This window comes from Pogoniulus pusillus, chromosome 1 (genome assembly GCF_015220805.1).
Source record: "Pogoniulus pusillus isolate bPogPus1 chromosome 1, bPogPus1.pri, whole genome shotgun sequence".
NCBI classification, from domain to species: Eukaryota; Metazoa; Chordata; class Aves; order Piciformes; family Lybiidae; genus Pogoniulus; species Pogoniulus pusillus.
The window spans coordinates 41387983-41405547 of NC_087264.1; the positions used below are offsets into that span (position 1 = coordinate 41387983).

The window sequence follows — 17565 nt, forward strand, 5'->3', positions numbered from 1 at the left end:
AAAAGCAGTGTGCCCAGCAACAGTAGGAAAGTGATTGTGCCCTGTAACTTAAGTCTCTGGTGAGGCCACAGGTTGAGCACTCTATTAATTTCTGGATGCCGCAGTATAGGAAAGACATTGAGGTTCTGAAGCACGTCCAGAGAAGAGCAGTGAGACTGGTGAGGGGCTTGGGAGGCATAAGGAGCAGCTGAGGTTGTTTAGTCTGGAGAGGAAAAGGCTAAGGGGAGATCTTACTGCTCTTTATAACTACCTGAAAGGTTATAGTGAGGCTGGTGTTGGTCTCATCCTCCAAATAACTAGCAATAAGATGAAAGGAAACGGGTTTCAGTTGTGCCAGCAGAAGTTTAGATTGGACATTAGGAAGAACTTGACTGAAAGAGTTGTGAGGCATTGGGACAGGCTGCCCAGGGAGGTGGTGGAGTTGCCATAGAATCTTAGAATCAACCAGGTTGGAAGAGACCTCCAAGATCATCCAGTCCAACCTATCACTCAGCCGTATCCAGTCAACTAGACCATGGCACTAAGTGCCTCATCCAGGCTTTTCTTGGAGACCTCCAGGGACAGTGCCTCCCTTCAGGATACAGTTTAGTAGTCATAGTAGTTGGGTTACAGTTGCATTCAACGATCTTTAAGGTCTTTTCCAACCTTAATGAGCCTATGATTCTAAGGATCTGCCTCTAGATGTGTTTAGAACAAAGCTTTAGCCTTGGCTGGCCTCTATGTTCTGATACTATGATAAAACTGGGAAGCTGTTCAGGCTGTTTGGTAATAACAACACAGCTTGATACTGCCTTTGTTTGTTTGTAGATTTTTGGTATTGCCTTCACCATCAGCCAAGGGCAAATCATGGATCACTTTGGGACAAAGGAAGGAAACCTCTTTCTTTGTTCATTTCTGTTCCTGGGGACCATTATGACAGGTAATTAATTTTTTCAGTGTTCCTCTGCTGTGACTCTTCCCCCTGGCTTGGCATATGAACTGAAGGGCCTTTGTGTGTCTAGTGGTGCTTGTAGGAAAGGGCAGGTCCAAGATAGCAGTCCCATAGCAATGCTGCTGTGCTTATTTAAGCATCTGTTCTGTTACAAAGAAGATCCAAGGCTTCTTGCCCTGACTGCTGGCTGGGGTCTCAAAGACACACCTTCTACATGATGCCGCAAAGACTCTATATCCTGCCTGTTTCAGAAGTGTATTGCTGTCTCCTCTGGGGCCTTTTGAGCCCTGGGGAGATTGATTCGGGCTCTGTGTGGTGATTTAACTGCCTTCACCTCTCTCTTCCCCCCTCGGTTCCAGCATTCATTAAAGCTGATCTCCGACGACAGCAGGCCAATTTGGATAACGAGCAGACAGTGAGTAAACCCCACTCCAATCCCTGCTGCACTCCTGCTGTTAGCTCAGGACAACACTCAGCCTCTCTCCTTTCTAGGAATGGGGCTTGCCCTTTATAAGTTATCATTGCAGCTCCAATTCTCTTCTCTTATCCTAGTATTTCTTGCCCGGCCTGTGGTGAAGCTCCTTGCTGGCATTTTCAGACAGATGGCTGGGATCTCAGGTCTGCCAGCCGCTGGGGCCTCTTTCTCTGCTGTTAATGTCACACAGAATGTGTAGGCACTGGTCCTTTGGGGGTCTGCAGGGTTTCACACAACTTTATACTGGCCAGAGACAGGTGTAAGGCAGCACTGTGTTTGCTGCTCTCCCATGGCAAAGCACTGAGACCTCCACTGCTTTTCCCTTGCTTACAGTTGTGTAACTATTAGGAAGGCAGGTTATTCCTCATTCCCTGCTCTCAGCTGCCAAGTGGACTTCAGTGTATGGGACTGGAGGAAACTGGGTGGCAAATCTCAAGCGAGGGCTTGGGCAGCCTGGCTCCCCACACTTTGTGCAGTGCTGCAGACAAAGATGTTGGCTCATATGTGTGCACCAGTGCTTAGGTTATGATGTCCCCGTGGTGCATGGTGCAGTAAATGCAGCTGTTGGTATGTGTCAGAGAGTGTCTGGTGAAGCACTCCCTGCAAGGAACGGGAGGGGTCTGGTGGCTCTCTGAGGCTCTTTTCCTTATTGCTCCTCTTCTCTGATGTTAGCAGAGATGTCCACCTAACATTCATAAAGGCATCAGTGACCATATCTGCAAAGTGCATAAGCTGAGTTCTCTCTACTGGCTCAAGTCAGCTCTTTTTCCGAGGCAGTGCTGCAATCCTCCTGATGATCTAACCAGTCTTCTCTGGAGAGACACCAGAAGGTCCAAGAAGCAGCTCTGCTCCAGCCACCTGCTCAGGAAGCTGGATTTTCAATTACAAAATACATGCTCTCTTAATTTTTATTTTGGCTTATTTTCATTGAACTATCTGAACACAAATGTCGAGGGTAGGATAAGTAAAGGGACATGATGCCCCCCTGAGCAGTTATTGCACATGTAATTCAAGACTTGATGGGCAGGAAAGAGACTTTCTAATTTCTGTAGTTTAGGTAAAGGCCTCCCACCTTGTCATAAGTTAAAAATAATTTGTTTTTTTGTGCTCTGAAGCATAAAGCTTGGGCTGACCTTAGCAGTGGTGAGCATCATGAGCTGTGGGACCAAGCTAGAAGAAAAGTGCTCTTCCAGAATCCTGATGTGTATGAGGCTAACTGGAACACATCTAGCTAAGCTGAGTTGGGATAAAGACCAGTCCGTGTTGAGGCACAGCAGACTGCTTGTATCCCTTGATGAACAGTGCTGAGGTCAAAGGTGGAATCGTGAGGCTGTACCATCCTCAGCAAGCCCTGAGGCAGCAGAGTTATAGAAAGAGGTGCTGGTGGTACTATGAGTTAATTCATAACACACGTGGATGACTCAGGAGATATCAAAGTCCTTTGGCAGTAAACATGGTGCCTAGTAAAGTCTTTTTAACTTTTTCAGACACTTCTGTTGTGTGATGAACTGTACACTTTTGCTTGAGCTGGTTTCAGTACAAATCTTTCCAGTATGAATACAATTGTAAGAGCTTGCAGCTGAAGGTGGGGAGCCATTGAGACCAGAGCAAAGGTGATACATGTGTAATCTCTGTAATCCTAAAAGCCTCCAGAAGTGACTGTTGGAAGAACCAGAGGGATGTGTGTGAAGTGACAGGTGTCAATCAGTCGAAAACTTCACTGGCAGCTCCTTCCCTGTGAGGAGCCATGCTCCGAGAAGTTATGATGAACACCCCACTGCACTCCCAAATGTGGCCTCCACATGGCTGAGCTCACTTGAGTACTTCTCAAGTTTAAGAAACAACTCCAGTTGCTGGACCAGCTGAATGAGGGCTGAACCTGGTGGTCATTAAGGGGAGCAGCCAGCTGGGCTTGGGCACTCTGTGCTGCCTCTCTGGAGAGCTCTTATGGTACCAGGCACTGGAGGTTTTCTGTATGGTACACCTGCTTTACACATGCTTGGTTGAATTTACCAGTTTCTTCTGTTGCCTGTTCCTCTTTTTTATTTCCCCTCCCTTTCATTTTCTTCCCTACTTGCCCTCATCTTTTTCTTGATATTGACTTGTGGCTGTTACAGATACTCCAAGGCAGCAATCAGATCATGGATTATGGGACTGTATCTTGTAACCCTAACCCTGTGAATTCTCATTCCTGCTCACTAGTTCACACAGAAAGGTAGGAGAATCACACTAATCCCTTTCTCTGAATGCTTATGTGTGGCACAGGCACCGAGCCAATGGCACTTCCAGGTTGACACCAATGCCCATAGAGTACCAAGAATCTTTGTGGCTGCCTTCTTTTCTGGCCCCCAAGTGACAGACAAAACAGCTGTCAAGAACAGAGTTGATATCCCACCAGACTCATGTGAGACAGGGGCAAAGTTTGGTGTTGGAGCGGATGGAAAACTGAATTGTCAGTTAGTTACTGGGGAGAGAAGGTGCAGGCATTTGGAAACTCTTGGCATTTTACAGTCCAGATTCTTGCTGGAAGTGACACCAGGAGTCCTGTAGAAGAGTTGGCTTTGATAACAGCCAGGGCACATGGATGACTTCAAGATGGAAGTTTAAAAGCATAGTTATGACAGAGTCATTGGGTCGGTGCCTTTAAGAATGCCTGAAAAGTTTAAAGCTCTGTGCTTGCTGGTATGTGAATCTCAATGGCACTTGGCATCTTCTCAGCTGTTGCTCAGGTTGTAACTCATTATTTATCCTCTGCTTCACACTGACTGGCTAATCTACCAAGTTAACCACACTACCTTTTGTTTTTCAAGTTCTTCCTCAAGTGAGTGCATCACTTAGTGCCACAGCCAAGAGGACTAACAGGTGAAAGCAGAGTGAGTCTGCTGGGAAGAACAGCCTCAACATCCTGATAAAACTAGAGTGTGTGCTACAGGGAGCATGAAGCTGTCAGGCTTTGATGAAAGTCTGAGGAAGAGTAACATGGGCAGGGAAAGATTGGCTATAAGGCTGAATGCTTCTGAAGTTGTCTCTATGCTGCAGTCTGTGGCAGTTTTAGCAGGGTGCTTATATGGTGTTGATCTGGGACCAAGTATTTAAGAAGCTGTAGCTGAGTGACCTAGGCAAGCCTACCTGACTGGTACTCTTTTGATGGCCCAAGATTTTGTCACCACTTTCGTTAGCAGACCTAGCTTGGAACAATTGCCAGTGTTACCACTGACATCCTACTTGCAAAATGAACACTGCAGGGCTCAGGCATATTTGTTGTTTGCACCCTGCACCAAATCTTCTGCCATAAAGACAAGAAAAGATGAACTGTTGTCAGAGGAGATTCCCTTCTGACAGAAACAGATGGCCCAGTATGCAGACTAGACCCAGTTCTTAGGGAATCATAGAATGGTTTAGGCTGGAAGGGATCTCAAAGGTCATCTAGTTCCAACCCTCCACCATAGACAGGGACACCTCCCACTAGAACAGATTTCTCAAGGCCTCATGAGTGACAAAGCCTGCTGCTTCCCTGGAGCTCAGGTTAAAGAAGTGAAAAGAAAGCTTCCTGCCCTCAAGTTATTATCCATTACTGATTTTTCAGGGTGGCAGTGATGCAGTTGCAACAAGAAGTCCTAGAGAAATCAAGAGAGACTTCAGGGCCTCAGGACGACTGGGTAAGAGATCTGGAGCACAAATAATTTTCTTCCCAGTTGCAGGGAATAATGAAGGAATAAACAGGATAAGCCACTAGATCAACAGCTGTCTCTGAGCCTGGTGTCACTGGCAGAATTTTGTTCTACAGAATACCAGACCTGGGAATAGACAGGGCACAGCTACTTAAAAAAAGGAAGAGAATCTTTGCATGTGAGTTAGCAAGGCTCATTGAAAGAGCTTTAAACTAGATTTGGAGAGGAAAAGGGATAAAACCAACTTCACTAGAGATAAGCCTGGGGACAGCACACCAATATTTGACCAATATTGATCCTTTGGTTTGCAGCCTGAGTTGGATCTCCAGCCCCTACATCCATGTGGCAGCAAAGACGTAAGGGTTATTGGTGTGTGAGCACAGAAGAGCCTAATAATGGCTCTAATTATGTAGGAATTAGGGCTTTGTTCCCCCCCAAAGGATCGGTAGTCCAGTTGAAGTGCATCTACACCAATACATGCAGCATGGGCAATAAACAGGAGGAGCTGAAAGCCATTGTACCACAGGAATAGTGTGATACAGTTGCCATCAAGGAAACATGGTGGGATGATTCACACAGCTGGAATCCTGCTATGAATGGCTATAAACTCTTCAGAAGGGATAGGCAAGAAAGGAGAGGCAGTAAGGTAGCCCTGCATGTTCAGAGCTTAATGATGTTGATAACAGGCTTGAGTATTTATGAGTAAGAATCAGTCCAACAAGGCAGTTATCATGGTGGTAGTTTGTTATAAACCGTCCAAGCAGGATGAAAAGGCAGATGAAATATTCTCTAAGCAGCTGGGGGAAGTCCTTGTTCTTGTAGGAGATTTCAACTCACCAAATGTCTACAGGAAATAGAGTGCAGCAGAGAGGAAACACTCTAGGAGGTTCCTGTAGTTTGTGGAAGATAAAATCCTGACACAGCTGGTGAGTGAGCCAATTAAAGATGGTGCTGGATGTGTTGTTTGCAAACAAGGAAGGACTTGGGTGATATGAAGGTTGGAGATCATCTTGGGTATAGTGATCATGAGATGACAGATCTTTTTATTTTGGAGAAGAGAGGAGTCAGCAGAACTGCCACCTGGGACTTTGAGAGGGCAGAATTTGGCCTGGTTGAAGGAGTCCCCTGGTAGGCAATTCTGAAGGGCAGAGAATTCCAAGAGTCTTTAGGTGGATGTTCAGCTATTGAGTGGCTTCAGTGTCAAATAGGACTGTGGAATAACTTGATTTCTTTGTGTATTATGGAACACACAAGGGGAAAACCCACACAGTGATTCTCATGGCCACTAGTAATGGCTTCTGGTGATGAAATGGAAGACCTAGAATCAGACTGTTGACTTGCAGGGAGAAGAGCAATAGCCTCAGTGAGAAGAGTTTATCAGACTTGACACTGCTCAGGAATCATAGCCTGTCAGCAGGTTCTTGTCAGAGCTTTTGGCCACTGTGTCCACACTGCTGGATGTTTTCCTTTCTTCCTGCAGGGCCTGCCTTGTGTTCACAAGTAGTTTGTTTTCTGTCATAATTAAACAGATGTTGCAATTAGTAGAAAATGTGGTGGGAATCGAATTAGCTTAATGGCATTGTGGACACCTTGTCCACTCTTATTGAAGCTGTAATGGTGGTTCCAGCAGTCCTCCCACTTCTGTCTGCCTCAGCTCCCAGAAGGTCAGCAGTGTTAGCTTTCTGTGTCTCAGGACAGTTGGTTCAATGCCCATTTTACATTATAGTGAGTCTCTTCCTGGGTTGCCCTTGTTCTAAGTGCATCTGAAGCCATTCCAACGTTGCGCCTTAGGTTTCATAGTAGTGTCAGTTGATTGAGCAGTGTGGTGAGCAGCTTTCTATCCCAAAGCCATGAGCAGGCTCTCTCCATGCCCTTTGACAATGATGTGAGTCTCAGCTGTGAAAGCATCATTCCTTTCCTAAGGCAGTAGAGTTCTGCAGGCTGGCTGGTCTCCTAAACCTCTATTCCTGTAGCTCCACAGCAGGTGAGTGGGATCAGACCCCTCCACAGAAAGAGGTCCAAAGCTGCCAGAATGTTTCCATGATGTTTTCCCAAACCTAAATGTAGTTTTCCTCTAACTTTGACATCTGATACTGCTTCATGCACTTCCCCTACTATTGGTCTTTGCATTTCTTGGCTTTTGTTTCCAGGCTTCTCTTTGAAGCTTTCCTGATCTCACTCCTCTGCTTTGGGATATTGCTGCTGACCTCTGTAAAACCTTTTCACCTGTGTAAAAGGCTACTCACAATGAAACTTTTTGTATCTGTTGTTTCTATGCTGCCTGGACTTAACAGCAATGAGGATGTGAACCTCTTTCCTGTATACCTCTGACTTCTGCCTCAGATATCAGCCTTGACCTGCAGAGAGTTAACTTAGAGCCCAGGCTGTGGAAGATGCCACATTTACCCTTCCAAGTCAAAACTTGGAAAAATATCTGAAATCCCCATAGGAAAGGAGACAAGCCTCTGTCTAATCCTAATACAGCCCAGAAGGTCTTAGCACAGAAACTCATCACGTTCTACCCAGTAAGGCTGGGTAATTGCAAAAGTCTGTCTGTTTCATGCAGCCCAAGATAAGGTGCTAATTGGACAGCAGTTTTGGTTGTCCTTGCTTTTCCTCTGGGTCTTAAGGGAAGAAATTGTAGGAGGGTTCTAGGAGTCACACCAATTCTTCCATAGGATTTATGGGCTGGGGGGGGAGGAAGTGTATATTTGCCTCCTATTTCTTATGGCTGTTTAAGATGCAAGTAATGGACTTTGAAGAAAGCTTTATCTGTACCATTCTGTGGAATTATCCCATCTACAAGTCCAATCTGGGGACAGGGATGCAGAGTGTGCCAGCCTTGAACAGGAGGTGAGGATGAAAACACTTGAAGACGAACAAAGCTAGCAATCTGTCTGGGAGCTGAAGAGGCCTTCAGACATGCCAAAGTAAGGACAGAAAGGAGCTGGTTGCTGTGCTGAGCCTCCTGAGGGTGCAGAGAATGCAGATTCTCTTTGGTGCTTGCACAGACACTGTCTCTGCAGCTTCACCACTTTAAGGCTGATCTTGTGTTGCAGTGAAACATCTCCAAGTGAGATGGCTGTGGGGCTGATACCTGGGCTTTGTACAGCTTCTATGAATTAACTATGGTCTGAGGACTACAGCGAGTAATTTAAGGGGAGTAGGACCCTTGCTCTGCTCTGCTGCTGCACTGCCCCTTGTCTGGGTAGGAGAAGAAACTGTAGGAGGGAAGCAGTCTCTGAGGATGGTGATTTTTCTTGAGGGATTTCTGCACAGTAGCAGGGAGCTGTGTGTTAGCCAGCCTCTGGCCAGCTGGCTTCTCTGAAGCTCGAGTCTGGCAACTCAGGATTGTAACCATATTGTTTTTCTCTGTTTAACTTGCAGAAAGTGATGCCAGAAGCCTGCAGTAATCCCATAGTTCTTGAGGAATCGAAGCTGTAAAGTGGATGGGTGGCAAAGCTGGGAGATGCACCACACCTCATTCCCATCTTTGCTACCTGCATTGTCCTCCTGTTACATACACACTGTTGCAGGGGGGCAACCTCAGGACAGGAGTCCACTCAAGTTTGTGGAGAGAGTGAAAGAGCGAAACAAGAAGGGAGTTGCTCTCTTTGGTTATGCCTCTGCATCTCACTGTTTTGGAGACTTTGCTGCTTGGGAGGAAAAGCTGGGAAAACTCACTATTTCCACCCAATCCTACCGTGCATCCTTGGAAAGGAAAAGCACACATGCCTAGAAAGAACATAGTTCTAGACTAGTGCTGAACATGAAGGTAGCACTCTGCATGTGTCTGTCTCCTTTCATGGGCAAGCTGTGACATGAAGTGCAGAAGCTGGACCATGCTTACTCTGTGAGCAGCCCTGGAAGAGCCTTCAGCTCGCTTCTGGGAAGAAGGATTGCTCTGCCTTGGTGCCTATGATGCTCTGTGGCACAGGTGATGATAGAGGCCTCTGAACATCACCAGCAAGTGAAGCAGTGCATCTGCCACTGATTTTATTACATGTCTGTCGCACATGAAGTCTTAGTCTGTGGATAAACCTCTGTTCACAACTTACTGAGGTTGCCCTGATGTTCCTATACATCAAAAGTGACCAAGATACCAATATGCCTTTTTACCTGGAGGCAAGGCCACAAGCCCAACCCAGCAAAGTTACACTACCACTACACTAGCAACAGGTGTCAGTCAAACCAAAGGTTCCCAGGGCTGAGGATTGTCTTCCTCCTTAATCATAAAGTGCCTTTTGTATGTTTCAATGCTACCTAACTTTCATGAAGTGTTAGATTGAAATAACCAGCCAAGACTGTGTTGCTCTTCATAGCCAGAGATATTTTAAGTACAAGGGGAATTCAGATTTCCTCCAGTGTGGAAGCTTCCCCCTTTATAATGAAGACCAGGAGAATCTCTCTTAATAGCATTTGTGTCTTGTAGACACTGCCCCTCAGTATGATGTTATTTATTTTCTAAACTTTATGTCCCTTCTCCTTCCTTTCCAGCTTCCCTCCACTGGTGGAGGCATCAAGTATCCTTTATATTGCTTAAATCATGCAGTTATTTGTGTGCCATTTGCGGGGAGGGACAAAAACCACAACCAGCTGGAACAGATAAAAATAGCCCGCTCTGACCTACCATTTTTTGGACAATTTTTTTGTGTGTGTGTATGAAATTACAGATTTTTAATGCACCAAAGGACTTAAGTTCTGCCTTTGATAGTTTGGGATTGAGCATGGGGATCTTAAAATGGCTTTTCAGAAGTTCTGAACATTGTACATTTAATATGAAGGTACAATGAAGCAGGAAACATTCCTATTAAAATGTTGAAACAGTTTACATCTACATCAGTCTCTTTTAGTAGCCTGAAATGTTTTGCAGAATGGAAGAATCACCTTTGTGGTCAGTAGTACTGTTGTGCTCCTCTGTGTTATAACATTCTTTCTTCTGCACATGCACCATCTAGGAGATCCTGCTGGCTCTTCCCTACCTTCTGGACACTGCAAACCTGGCTCAGACATTATTTCATCTAGGTCTAAGCAACCTTTTCCTGTTTTCTCCATCTTCTGTAGTTATAGCTCACTGCAAAGGTGGCTCAGTCCTTGCTCACAGACACATGTGGGTTGCTGTCACCAGTACACTGCAGAAGAGAGAGCAGCAACAACTTTCTTCATGTGTGTTTGATGCAACAGTTAGACCTATAATTCTGTGGGAAACAGGGAAAGGTGGGGTTGCTATATAGAGAGATGACTTTATCCTGCACCACACAGTAGAAACTGCTGCTTGCTCAAGTTGCTCAAGTTGTATTCCCTCTACCTGCTGCTCTGTAGCAGAAAGGCAGGCACCACAGATTTCTGTCATTTATTAGAAATGGCCCCTGAAGAACACACACATGCAAGTTACAGAGTAGTGCCAGGGGCAGCACATGCTCTCTTTCTGGTCCAAAGTGTTCAGTGGATCCTGGGTAGCTCTACGGCATCTCCTGACAAGTACATCGGGAATCAATGCACTGGGCATGCCCAGGACAGTGCCTCCTCTCCTCCAGCCACCAAACTGCTCTCCTCCACAAGCTTTGACACAGACTCCTCTGGGACTTGGTCTTTGACATCGGTCTGTTGAAATATTGCTTGGACAAGAATCAACACTTGGTAATGAAGAATGATTGAAAGAGTCCAACACTGATACATCAGTGAGACTGGTGTTCTGGAGAAGTTCAGCTGAGATTTCATGGATGTCTGGTAGTAAAATCAGACAATGCTGACCTACAAAGGGCCTTGGTTTCAGTTTTTCTTCTTGTTTTGTGACAGTGCTTCTACCTCCAGATACTGCAGCCCAATCAACATTCCCAAGATGGAGAAACCTGTGATGGAGATACAGGATGAGTTGTGCAGAAAATGCTGTAGAGGAGATGAGGCATTCCCACCACTATTATGTCCTCCCTGCCCATAGCTCACAGCTCCATGGGGTGTTTTTCTGAGGTGTCATAGCTCCAAGGACTTTGTAGGGGGGAAGATGCAGAGCTCTACTTACTTGCTACCATGAGGGGTGCCATAACTCCAATTGTCAAGGCTGCAGTGTGGTAAATGAAGACCTCGGAGAGAAAGTGAATAAGGGCCAAAAAGAAGGTGAAGAGCGTCAGGTAATAGAGGCTGTTGGAGAGCAGAAAGAAGCAGGTTATCGTCTGGCCCATAGTATGGGTGCAAGCATGGCTAAGTGGAAATGAGGTAAACCTACATGATGCCCTCTCTGTCCTCACTGTGGCAGCACAGATGACGCCTGGTGAAATGCAAAAGCTGGGGCTTGCTGAGAGGAGAACGGGGTGGTGTGCTAAATGGTGCATTGAAAGTCACAGGAATTCTTTGGTCTGAAGGCAGGTGAAGAGGGGAGAGAATAGGGAGTGGTGAAGTGAGAAGCATGTGTGCACACGAAAAGAGGGCGAGAACTGGATGAGGGACAGGATTTGACTAACACATCTTCCCACCCGTGCTCTGCTACCCTCTAGGGGCCACAGCTGTGGAAAGGGAGCAGGTCCAAAAATTTTTCCATGAAACAACTGTCTTAATGGTAATTAGCATTGCCACCACCCCTGAAAACAGGTAAACAGACTGCCTTCCTATCACAGACAACCCAAGGACATGCTGACAAGTGAAAGGGAACTTCTGCTGAGGTGCTGAGAGAGGTGGTCACAAAAGAATGAGTCCTAGCAACCTACAGCACAGGCTTTGTCTAGCACAGACCCAGAGTCAGCCTGCTTGGAAATCCCTCCCAGAAGTATTTCTGTTACCCACAGGAAGAAAGAGCCTGCCTTCCACCACAGCATCAGGCTGCATCTCCGGCCCTTTGTCCTCAGTGGTTAAGGCTGGTGCAAAGGGACTCTTAACCTGCCGCAGCCTTTAGTTGATCGATCACAGGAAAAGAAATACCAAGAATCAGGCAGATCACAGTATTAACAATTGCTAATTGCTAACTGCAAAAGCACCAACACCATCAGAAGCTGTTTTCCAAGCTGGAGCTCAGAAATTTGTAACCCCATTTCTGCCTCCCCTATGAAATCGAGAGCTCAGGCTCTCTGCGCAGGCAGAAGGGAGGAGCAGTTAACACACGAATCCCACAGTCCCACCTAAGCCTTTTCAAGGGGTTACTTTCAACCCTCTAGAAAGCTCAGGAAGAGCTTTTGGTTCCCCACCTCCTCAGCGCTGCCCTCTAAGCTAGCTGCGCAGGTTGTGACTAGCAAACAAACCAAAGGATTTCTCCAGTGCTTCTCTACATACGTCCTGTTGCGGATGTCGATGGCGCAGAGACAGCGGATCACTGATGACAGCAGGGTCCAGACACCGAAGGTCCGCGCCTGAAGCCCGTTCACTACGTAAGGAAAGGAGCGCGCATAAGATTATGCACAGCCTCACTTTGCCTCCCTCCCATCCCCACCGGGGCGGCGCACGTCGGGGCAGCAGGCGACTCCCGGGCCTGAGCGCAGCCTCCGAGGCGGTACCCAGAGGTGATTCCCGCACCCACGGCTAGAAGGCGACCTCCAAGCCCCAGCGCGACTCTTACCGAGCCCGGGGCTGGCGGTGTACAGCTTTTCCGAGAGGAAGCTGTGGTCACGGAAGCTCTGCAGAGTGTTCCCGGCGGCGATGACTGACACCATCACCAGCCAGCTGCGCAGCACGTTCAGGAATCGGCTCATCTTCCCCACCGCTCTGCCGGCACGAAACCTGCCCGCAAGGACCGGATCGGGCCGCAGCCGACACCTGACGTCGCCCGTACCCCGACGCGCTCTCCCCGAGGCCCCTCCTGCTGCCCCGAGCACGCCGCCGCCTCGCACCCCCATTGGCCGCGGGCGTGACGCTCCGCCCACGCACCACGCTGACGTGAGGCCTCTGCCGCCAATCGGACCCCTCAGCGCGCAGGAGGAGGCTCCACGCCCTGCGGGAGCGGTGGGCGGGAGCGCGGCCGGGCCCCGGCGCCTGTTGCGCCTGCGCGCTGGGGGCGGGCCCCGCGTCCGCCGGTTGTTGTAGTAACGGGGAAGCGAAGGGCGAGGCTCTGGCTGGCTGGCGGCCGTGCTCTTTCGCCTCTACCCTCCCCGCTGGCGGGGGCGATGTCGGAGCAGGTAAGGGAAGCCGAGGGAGTTGCTGTCTCAGGGTAAGGGGCGGTTGGTCGCCGGCTCCGACGAGGTCTTTGCGGCCCTTCTGGCGCTTCCCGCCGCGCTCGACTCTCACGGGGCCGCCGCCGCGAGGTAGGCCAGGCCCCGGGCGCGGCTGGGCCGGGCCGGGGGTCGCTTTCCAGGCCGGCAGAAGTGTTGCGGTGTCCCGCCGAGCCCAAGCCGCTCGGGAGTCTCGGTGTGGAGGAGAAGCCGGCGTTTCTTAACGGGCCGCGCCCGGGCAGCCTGCTACGGTCCTGCGGCCGGAGATGGGGCAGCGACCCTTCAGCTGTAGGTACCTGAGTGACTCTCACGACCAGATGAAGAAATTGATGCTTCCTTGTACATTCCCCTAGGGAGGAGGTAATTTACAGACCGTAACAAGGTTGTTGATGGTCCTGTGAGAAATATGTATTGACAGGAGGTGGGAGTTAAGTTACCTCATTTCACTTGCTGTCCTGCTTAGCTATGCATTCATGCTTTTAATCCTTATTACAGGTAACTGCTCTTGAAAAATCCCTTGAATCTGGAAGAAGAACTCCCCGAGGCTGCTGAGACTGTGCTGTATGAAAACTCCCAGAGGAAATGCCAGTTGGGATGGCTCGAGATCTGGAGGAAACTGGCTCCTCCTCAGAGGAGGAGGAAGATGATGGAGATGGATTGGAGTAAGTAGGAAAAAAAACCCTCTTAGCCGTTTTTATCTCCCTGTGCTTCCTGCAGGATTTGTACTGTTGTTAAAAGACAGTTGCATTCCTTCCTTTCTTCTGCCCATAAAGTGGAAGATAGTTGGCTTGGGCCCCAAGCTTATAGGCAGGGTATTACATCTGTAGCCTAAAGGACCACTGTATTCATCGAGGTTGCCCTGCCTGTACTTACATTGTTCTCTTCTGTCGTGTACCTAAAATGGGAATTTTACTGGTGATATTTAAGAAAACAAAGAAAATTCATGTCCTTTATTCTTTGTTTATTTTTGTGGTGTTTATGGTTTTACTTTGCTGTAGGGAGTGGAAATGTACAGTAAATGACATGCAATGTTTTGTAGTCTTTAAAAAAAAGTTCTGGAAGAACGCAGTTCCCAGGTTTCCTGTTACACACTAGAGAATAGTTGTTCTGTCTTTATTTATTAGCTGCTTTTATCTTTGCTTCTGAAGGAGCTGCTCCCTCACTTTTTCCCAGAATGGAGTTCCTTTTCTGTTTCAGTTGGACCTACTTTAATATGTCCAGTTTTCTTCTGGATGCATGTTGCAACTAAGTGCCCAGTTGCAAACTGCAGTGACTCAAAGTATTTAAAGGAATGTTGCTTCATACCAAGTAGCTGGCTCAGACTTGCCAGACACTCGTACATGGAAAGGTCCAGAACTGCCTTCACCTGGAAAGTAACAGTGTGTCTTCATCAAGTGACCAAGGGTCATGCTAAGAATGAATGTCACCTGGAGGATTGAGTCTTACTGCAAATCCTCAGGACAAGCTTAACGTAAACTCTCCTCCTGGTGCCTCAGCTCATTTCACACTTATATAAGGCTCTAGTTTGTACTGTAAGTTCTGAAAGCTTCTTGGATCCTTTCCAGCTAATTTTACCTCATTAGTTGACTCTTTTATAAATATTTTTTTCTTTATTGGTGGTGGAAGCACATGGGAGTGCTCTGAAGATAAATTATCTGGGTAATACTGGTAGTAAACATGGTTAAGAAGACTAAGGTTATGCTTAGGAGATGCTACTTGCCCTAGCATCAGAAAGTTGCCCTTTTATCTCTCTTCCTGTGTTCCAAGTATAGGAAGTGTTTTGTTTTCTGTAGTTTCTCTGTAACTTTGTCACACAATGATCTAGCATATTCTATAGGCAAAGACTTCTGTGTATGTGTCAGTATATTTCTTCTTGTCTACATAGACAGAGATGTGTCTCTTCGACCGTTCAGTCTCTGTTAAATTTTTCATGGTTCCATTTCCTTGTGCAGCAATCTGTGTTTTATTTGCTTAGTGAGGTTGGCAGGTTGTATTTCTATGATTGTAGAATTTTATATAACAGATCTTATTTTTTGGTGTGTCCATGTCCTTAATTCCTCCAAGAAGATGATAGTTCCCCATGTAGTCTTGTTGTTTTGGACAGAGCAAATGCAAATCCCTTTATCTTGGAACATGTAGCTTGAGTGGCTGGCTGGGGGCGTTGTCATTGAGTGCTGGACTCATATTCTACTGAAATTAAAAAGAAAGAACACAAGTGTGTTGTTTTGAGGTAAGCCAAGCCTATTCTGGTCTTTCAGACTCTGCATGAGTGCCTTTTTGTGCACTTTAGAGTTCAGAATTACAGTCAGGCAGCATGCACTAATCTGCAGTTCCTAAACTGGAGACTGGAACCTGCATTGGAAGGTCTGCTTGTGTGGATACTGGCAGTTATGGTTCATCCTGAATTATAGGTCCCGTTTTGAGGCTATAAATGCAGAGAACTGCAGCTATGAGATGTCATGAGGTTTCTCTCAAATTACACTCAGTAAAATAAATACAAATTAAACAGAACTCTGACTTAGAGACTTGCAAAACCAACCCAAGAAGAGTATGATCTGGAAAGTTCCCCTTAGAGCTGAGTGCTCTAGTCTGTGTGTGTGAGTAAGCACAGGCAGGGCACAGGAGCCAACCACAAAACCACAGCTGAAATTCAAAGAGTACACTTGTTTTTGTTACCTTGCCAACTGGGATCTCACTGGACCATCACTCTGGCAGAGGCAGAAGTGGGGACTCAGGCACCACAGAGCTTAGTCCTTGCTGGAGGATCACTGAACTTGCTGTTTGTGCCTGGTTTTGAGAGATTAATGCAGGCAGAGTTTACTACTGTGCTTTGAGCTTTGCCACAGCAGGGCAGGGAACCAAAACATGTTTGGTAGGATGCCTCAATCTATTAGACCTGTGCTGTCTGAGCACAGATGTTCTGACTGTCAAACATACAAGCAAAAGAAACAGTTAGAATGGTACATTTATTGCCTGTAGTGTAGTTTTCTACAGCCCAGCTGCAAGTCACTTTAACTTGTTTACAGGCCTCTTTGTCAATCTTCCATCATTTCCACACAGTGTGTTTGCCTGTGTGCTATCTGCAGAGTGGGTGGGCAAGTACAGAGAATTGCTGTGTTCTCATTGTAACTGCTGTGCATATGAGGCTGTCTTGCCATTTTAGGGACCATCCATGTATCAGGTGGACTGGTGGAGGTTGCAGGCGGATCCCTGTCTTGGTGTTTCATGCTGACGCCATTCTAACCAATGACAACTACCTTCGCCTAGTTGGAGGTGAGCATAATCACATAACAGTATTTTGCCTGAGGGCATGAGGTGGAAGTCTCATGTTCAGTGTTCCCTCTTATTATAGTGGGGAAGAGGACACGTTAGGAAGGAAATTACAGTTGTCTTGTCTCTGAGTGCTGAGATGTTTGGAAAGGCTTGATCAGCTGGTGAATGTTTATCACGTCTTTGGGTTGTGACAAATGTTTGTATTTGTCCCCCCATTGGGTCCTGATGCATTTTGAGTTGAAACTATCAACTTGCAAGTTGAACTTGGAGGCCATGTCAGAACCTATGACCAGAATATAAATTCACGACTCTGTAGTGAAGAGCTTAAAATCAATCTTTGCCTGCTGTACTGCTTCTGTGTGAATGCTCCACTATGGATTAAGTGGAGCTGTAGTATTGAGTCCTGCAGTGCTCTTCTGTCTCCTTTAGTAGCATAGGCAACTTTGATTTGTTCTTGTAGCTGCAGCCCAACATTGTGTCTCTTGCCCTCTTAACAGAGCGCTACCACTTGTCCTATAAGATTGTGCGAACAGACAGCCGCCTGGTCCGGAGCATTCTGACTGCCCATGGGTTCCATGAAGTGAGTGAAATGGTCTTCAGATCTGATTATGTGCTGGGCTGGGAAATGGTGCTAATGGTTGGTAATGATGATGATTTATGTTTTGGGGTTTGTTTTATGTGCTCTGCAGGGTTAGAGCTAGGAAGTTGCTGTGGACACTCTTAGGTATTGGGTTTTTCTTCATACTCTGCTAAGTCAAGCAGACTATATGTTGTGAGTTTGCTCTCCCAAAGGAGTGCCCTTTAGCCTTAAGCCTCAAAAGTAGGGAAGAAGTGATGCTGGAGTTAGGTCTTGTGTTTTTTCTCTTTTTGCTTTTAAAGCATCATCTCGCACCCGTGGGGAGATGTGAAGGATTTAATCCCTCAGCCTTTGCCAGCTCACGAATGTATTGATATAGAGTTTCACATTTACATTCCAGCATGTTCTTGCTCAAATGAGTGTCCTGTATACCAGATGTATGTGGGTGGTGGATTTTGTTCTCAGTAATGCCAAGTTAAGGAGCTGACCTCACAAATTTCCTG

General features: G+C 46.9%; 3 protein-coding genes across 21 annotated transcripts in view; 2 read left to right on the forward strand and 1 right to left on the reverse strand.

Annotated features, from left to right (window-relative positions):
- The window catches only part of FLVCR2 (FLVCR choline and putative heme transporter 2), a 46795-nt gene extending 35957 nt beyond the window's left edge, over window positions 1-10838 (forward strand). The window contains exons 8-12 of one of the 2 annotated variants that reach the window (XM_064150020.1): window positions 808-919; window positions 1291-1346; window positions 3524-3621; window positions 4993-5065; window positions 8465-10838. In XM_064150020.1, coding sequence (XP_064006090.1) covers window positions 808-919; window positions 1291-1346; window positions 3524-3621; window positions 4993-5065; window positions 8465-8521 — 396 coding nt within the window. In that variant the 3' untranslated portion in view covers window positions 8522-10838. The remainder of the gene's footprint in view (window positions 1-807; window positions 920-1290; window positions 1347-3523; window positions 3622-4992; window positions 5066-8464) is intronic. The other variant, XM_064150027.1, reaches the window with a different exon arrangement.
- Window positions 10417-12866, reverse strand: ERG28 (ergosterol biosynthesis 28 homolog). Of its 2 annotated transcripts, none has more exons than XM_064149996.1 (4): window positions 12624-12863; window positions 12310-12431; window positions 11100-11218; window positions 10417-10929 (listed from the first exon to the last, which is right to left on the reverse strand). In XM_064149996.1, the coding sequence occupies exons 1-4, from the start codon at window positions 12754-12756 to the stop codon at window positions 10434-10436; spliced, it is 870 nt and encodes a 289-aa protein (XP_064006066.1). In that variant the 5' UTR covers window positions 12757-12863; the 3' UTR covers window positions 10417-10433. The 2 variants fall into 2 exon arrangements, with proteins under 2 accessions (XP_064006066.1, XP_064006074.1); XM_064150004.1 differs by having other exon boundaries at window positions 10771-10929; window positions 12341-12431; window positions 12624-12866.
- A 195-nt stretch (window positions 12867-13061) lies between these two features.
- The window catches only part of TTLL5 (tubulin tyrosine ligase like 5), a 140937-nt gene continuing 136433 nt past the window's right edge, over window positions 13062-17565 (forward strand). For all 17 annotated transcript variants that reach the window (XR_010303751.1, XR_010303753.1, XR_010303752.1 and 14 more), the window contains exons 1-4: window positions 13062-13179; window positions 13708-13874; window positions 16376-16485; window positions 16983-17065. Coding sequence is in view for 13 of the 17 variants with exons in the window: in XM_064150040.1 (XP_064006110.1) it covers window positions 13795-13874; window positions 16376-16485; window positions 16983-17065 (273 nt within the window). In the remaining 4 variants the exon portion in view is untranslated. The remainder of the gene's footprint in view (window positions 13180-13707; window positions 13875-16375; window positions 16486-16982; window positions 17066-17565) is intronic.

Coding starts and splice junctions, on each gene's coding strand:
- ERG28 (XM_064149996.1), bottom strand. CDS start 12,756: ATGAGCCGATTCCTGAACGTGCTGCGCAGCTGGCTGGTGATGGTGTCA. Junction 11,219..12,309: donor AGCACTGGAGAAATCCTTTG/GTTTGTTTGCTA, acceptor GCTCTCCAACAG/CCTCTATTACCTGACGCTCT. Junction 10,930..11,099: donor GGCACCCCTCATGGTAGCAA/GTAAGTAGAGCT, acceptor TCTCCATCACAG/GTTTCTCCATCTTGGGAATG.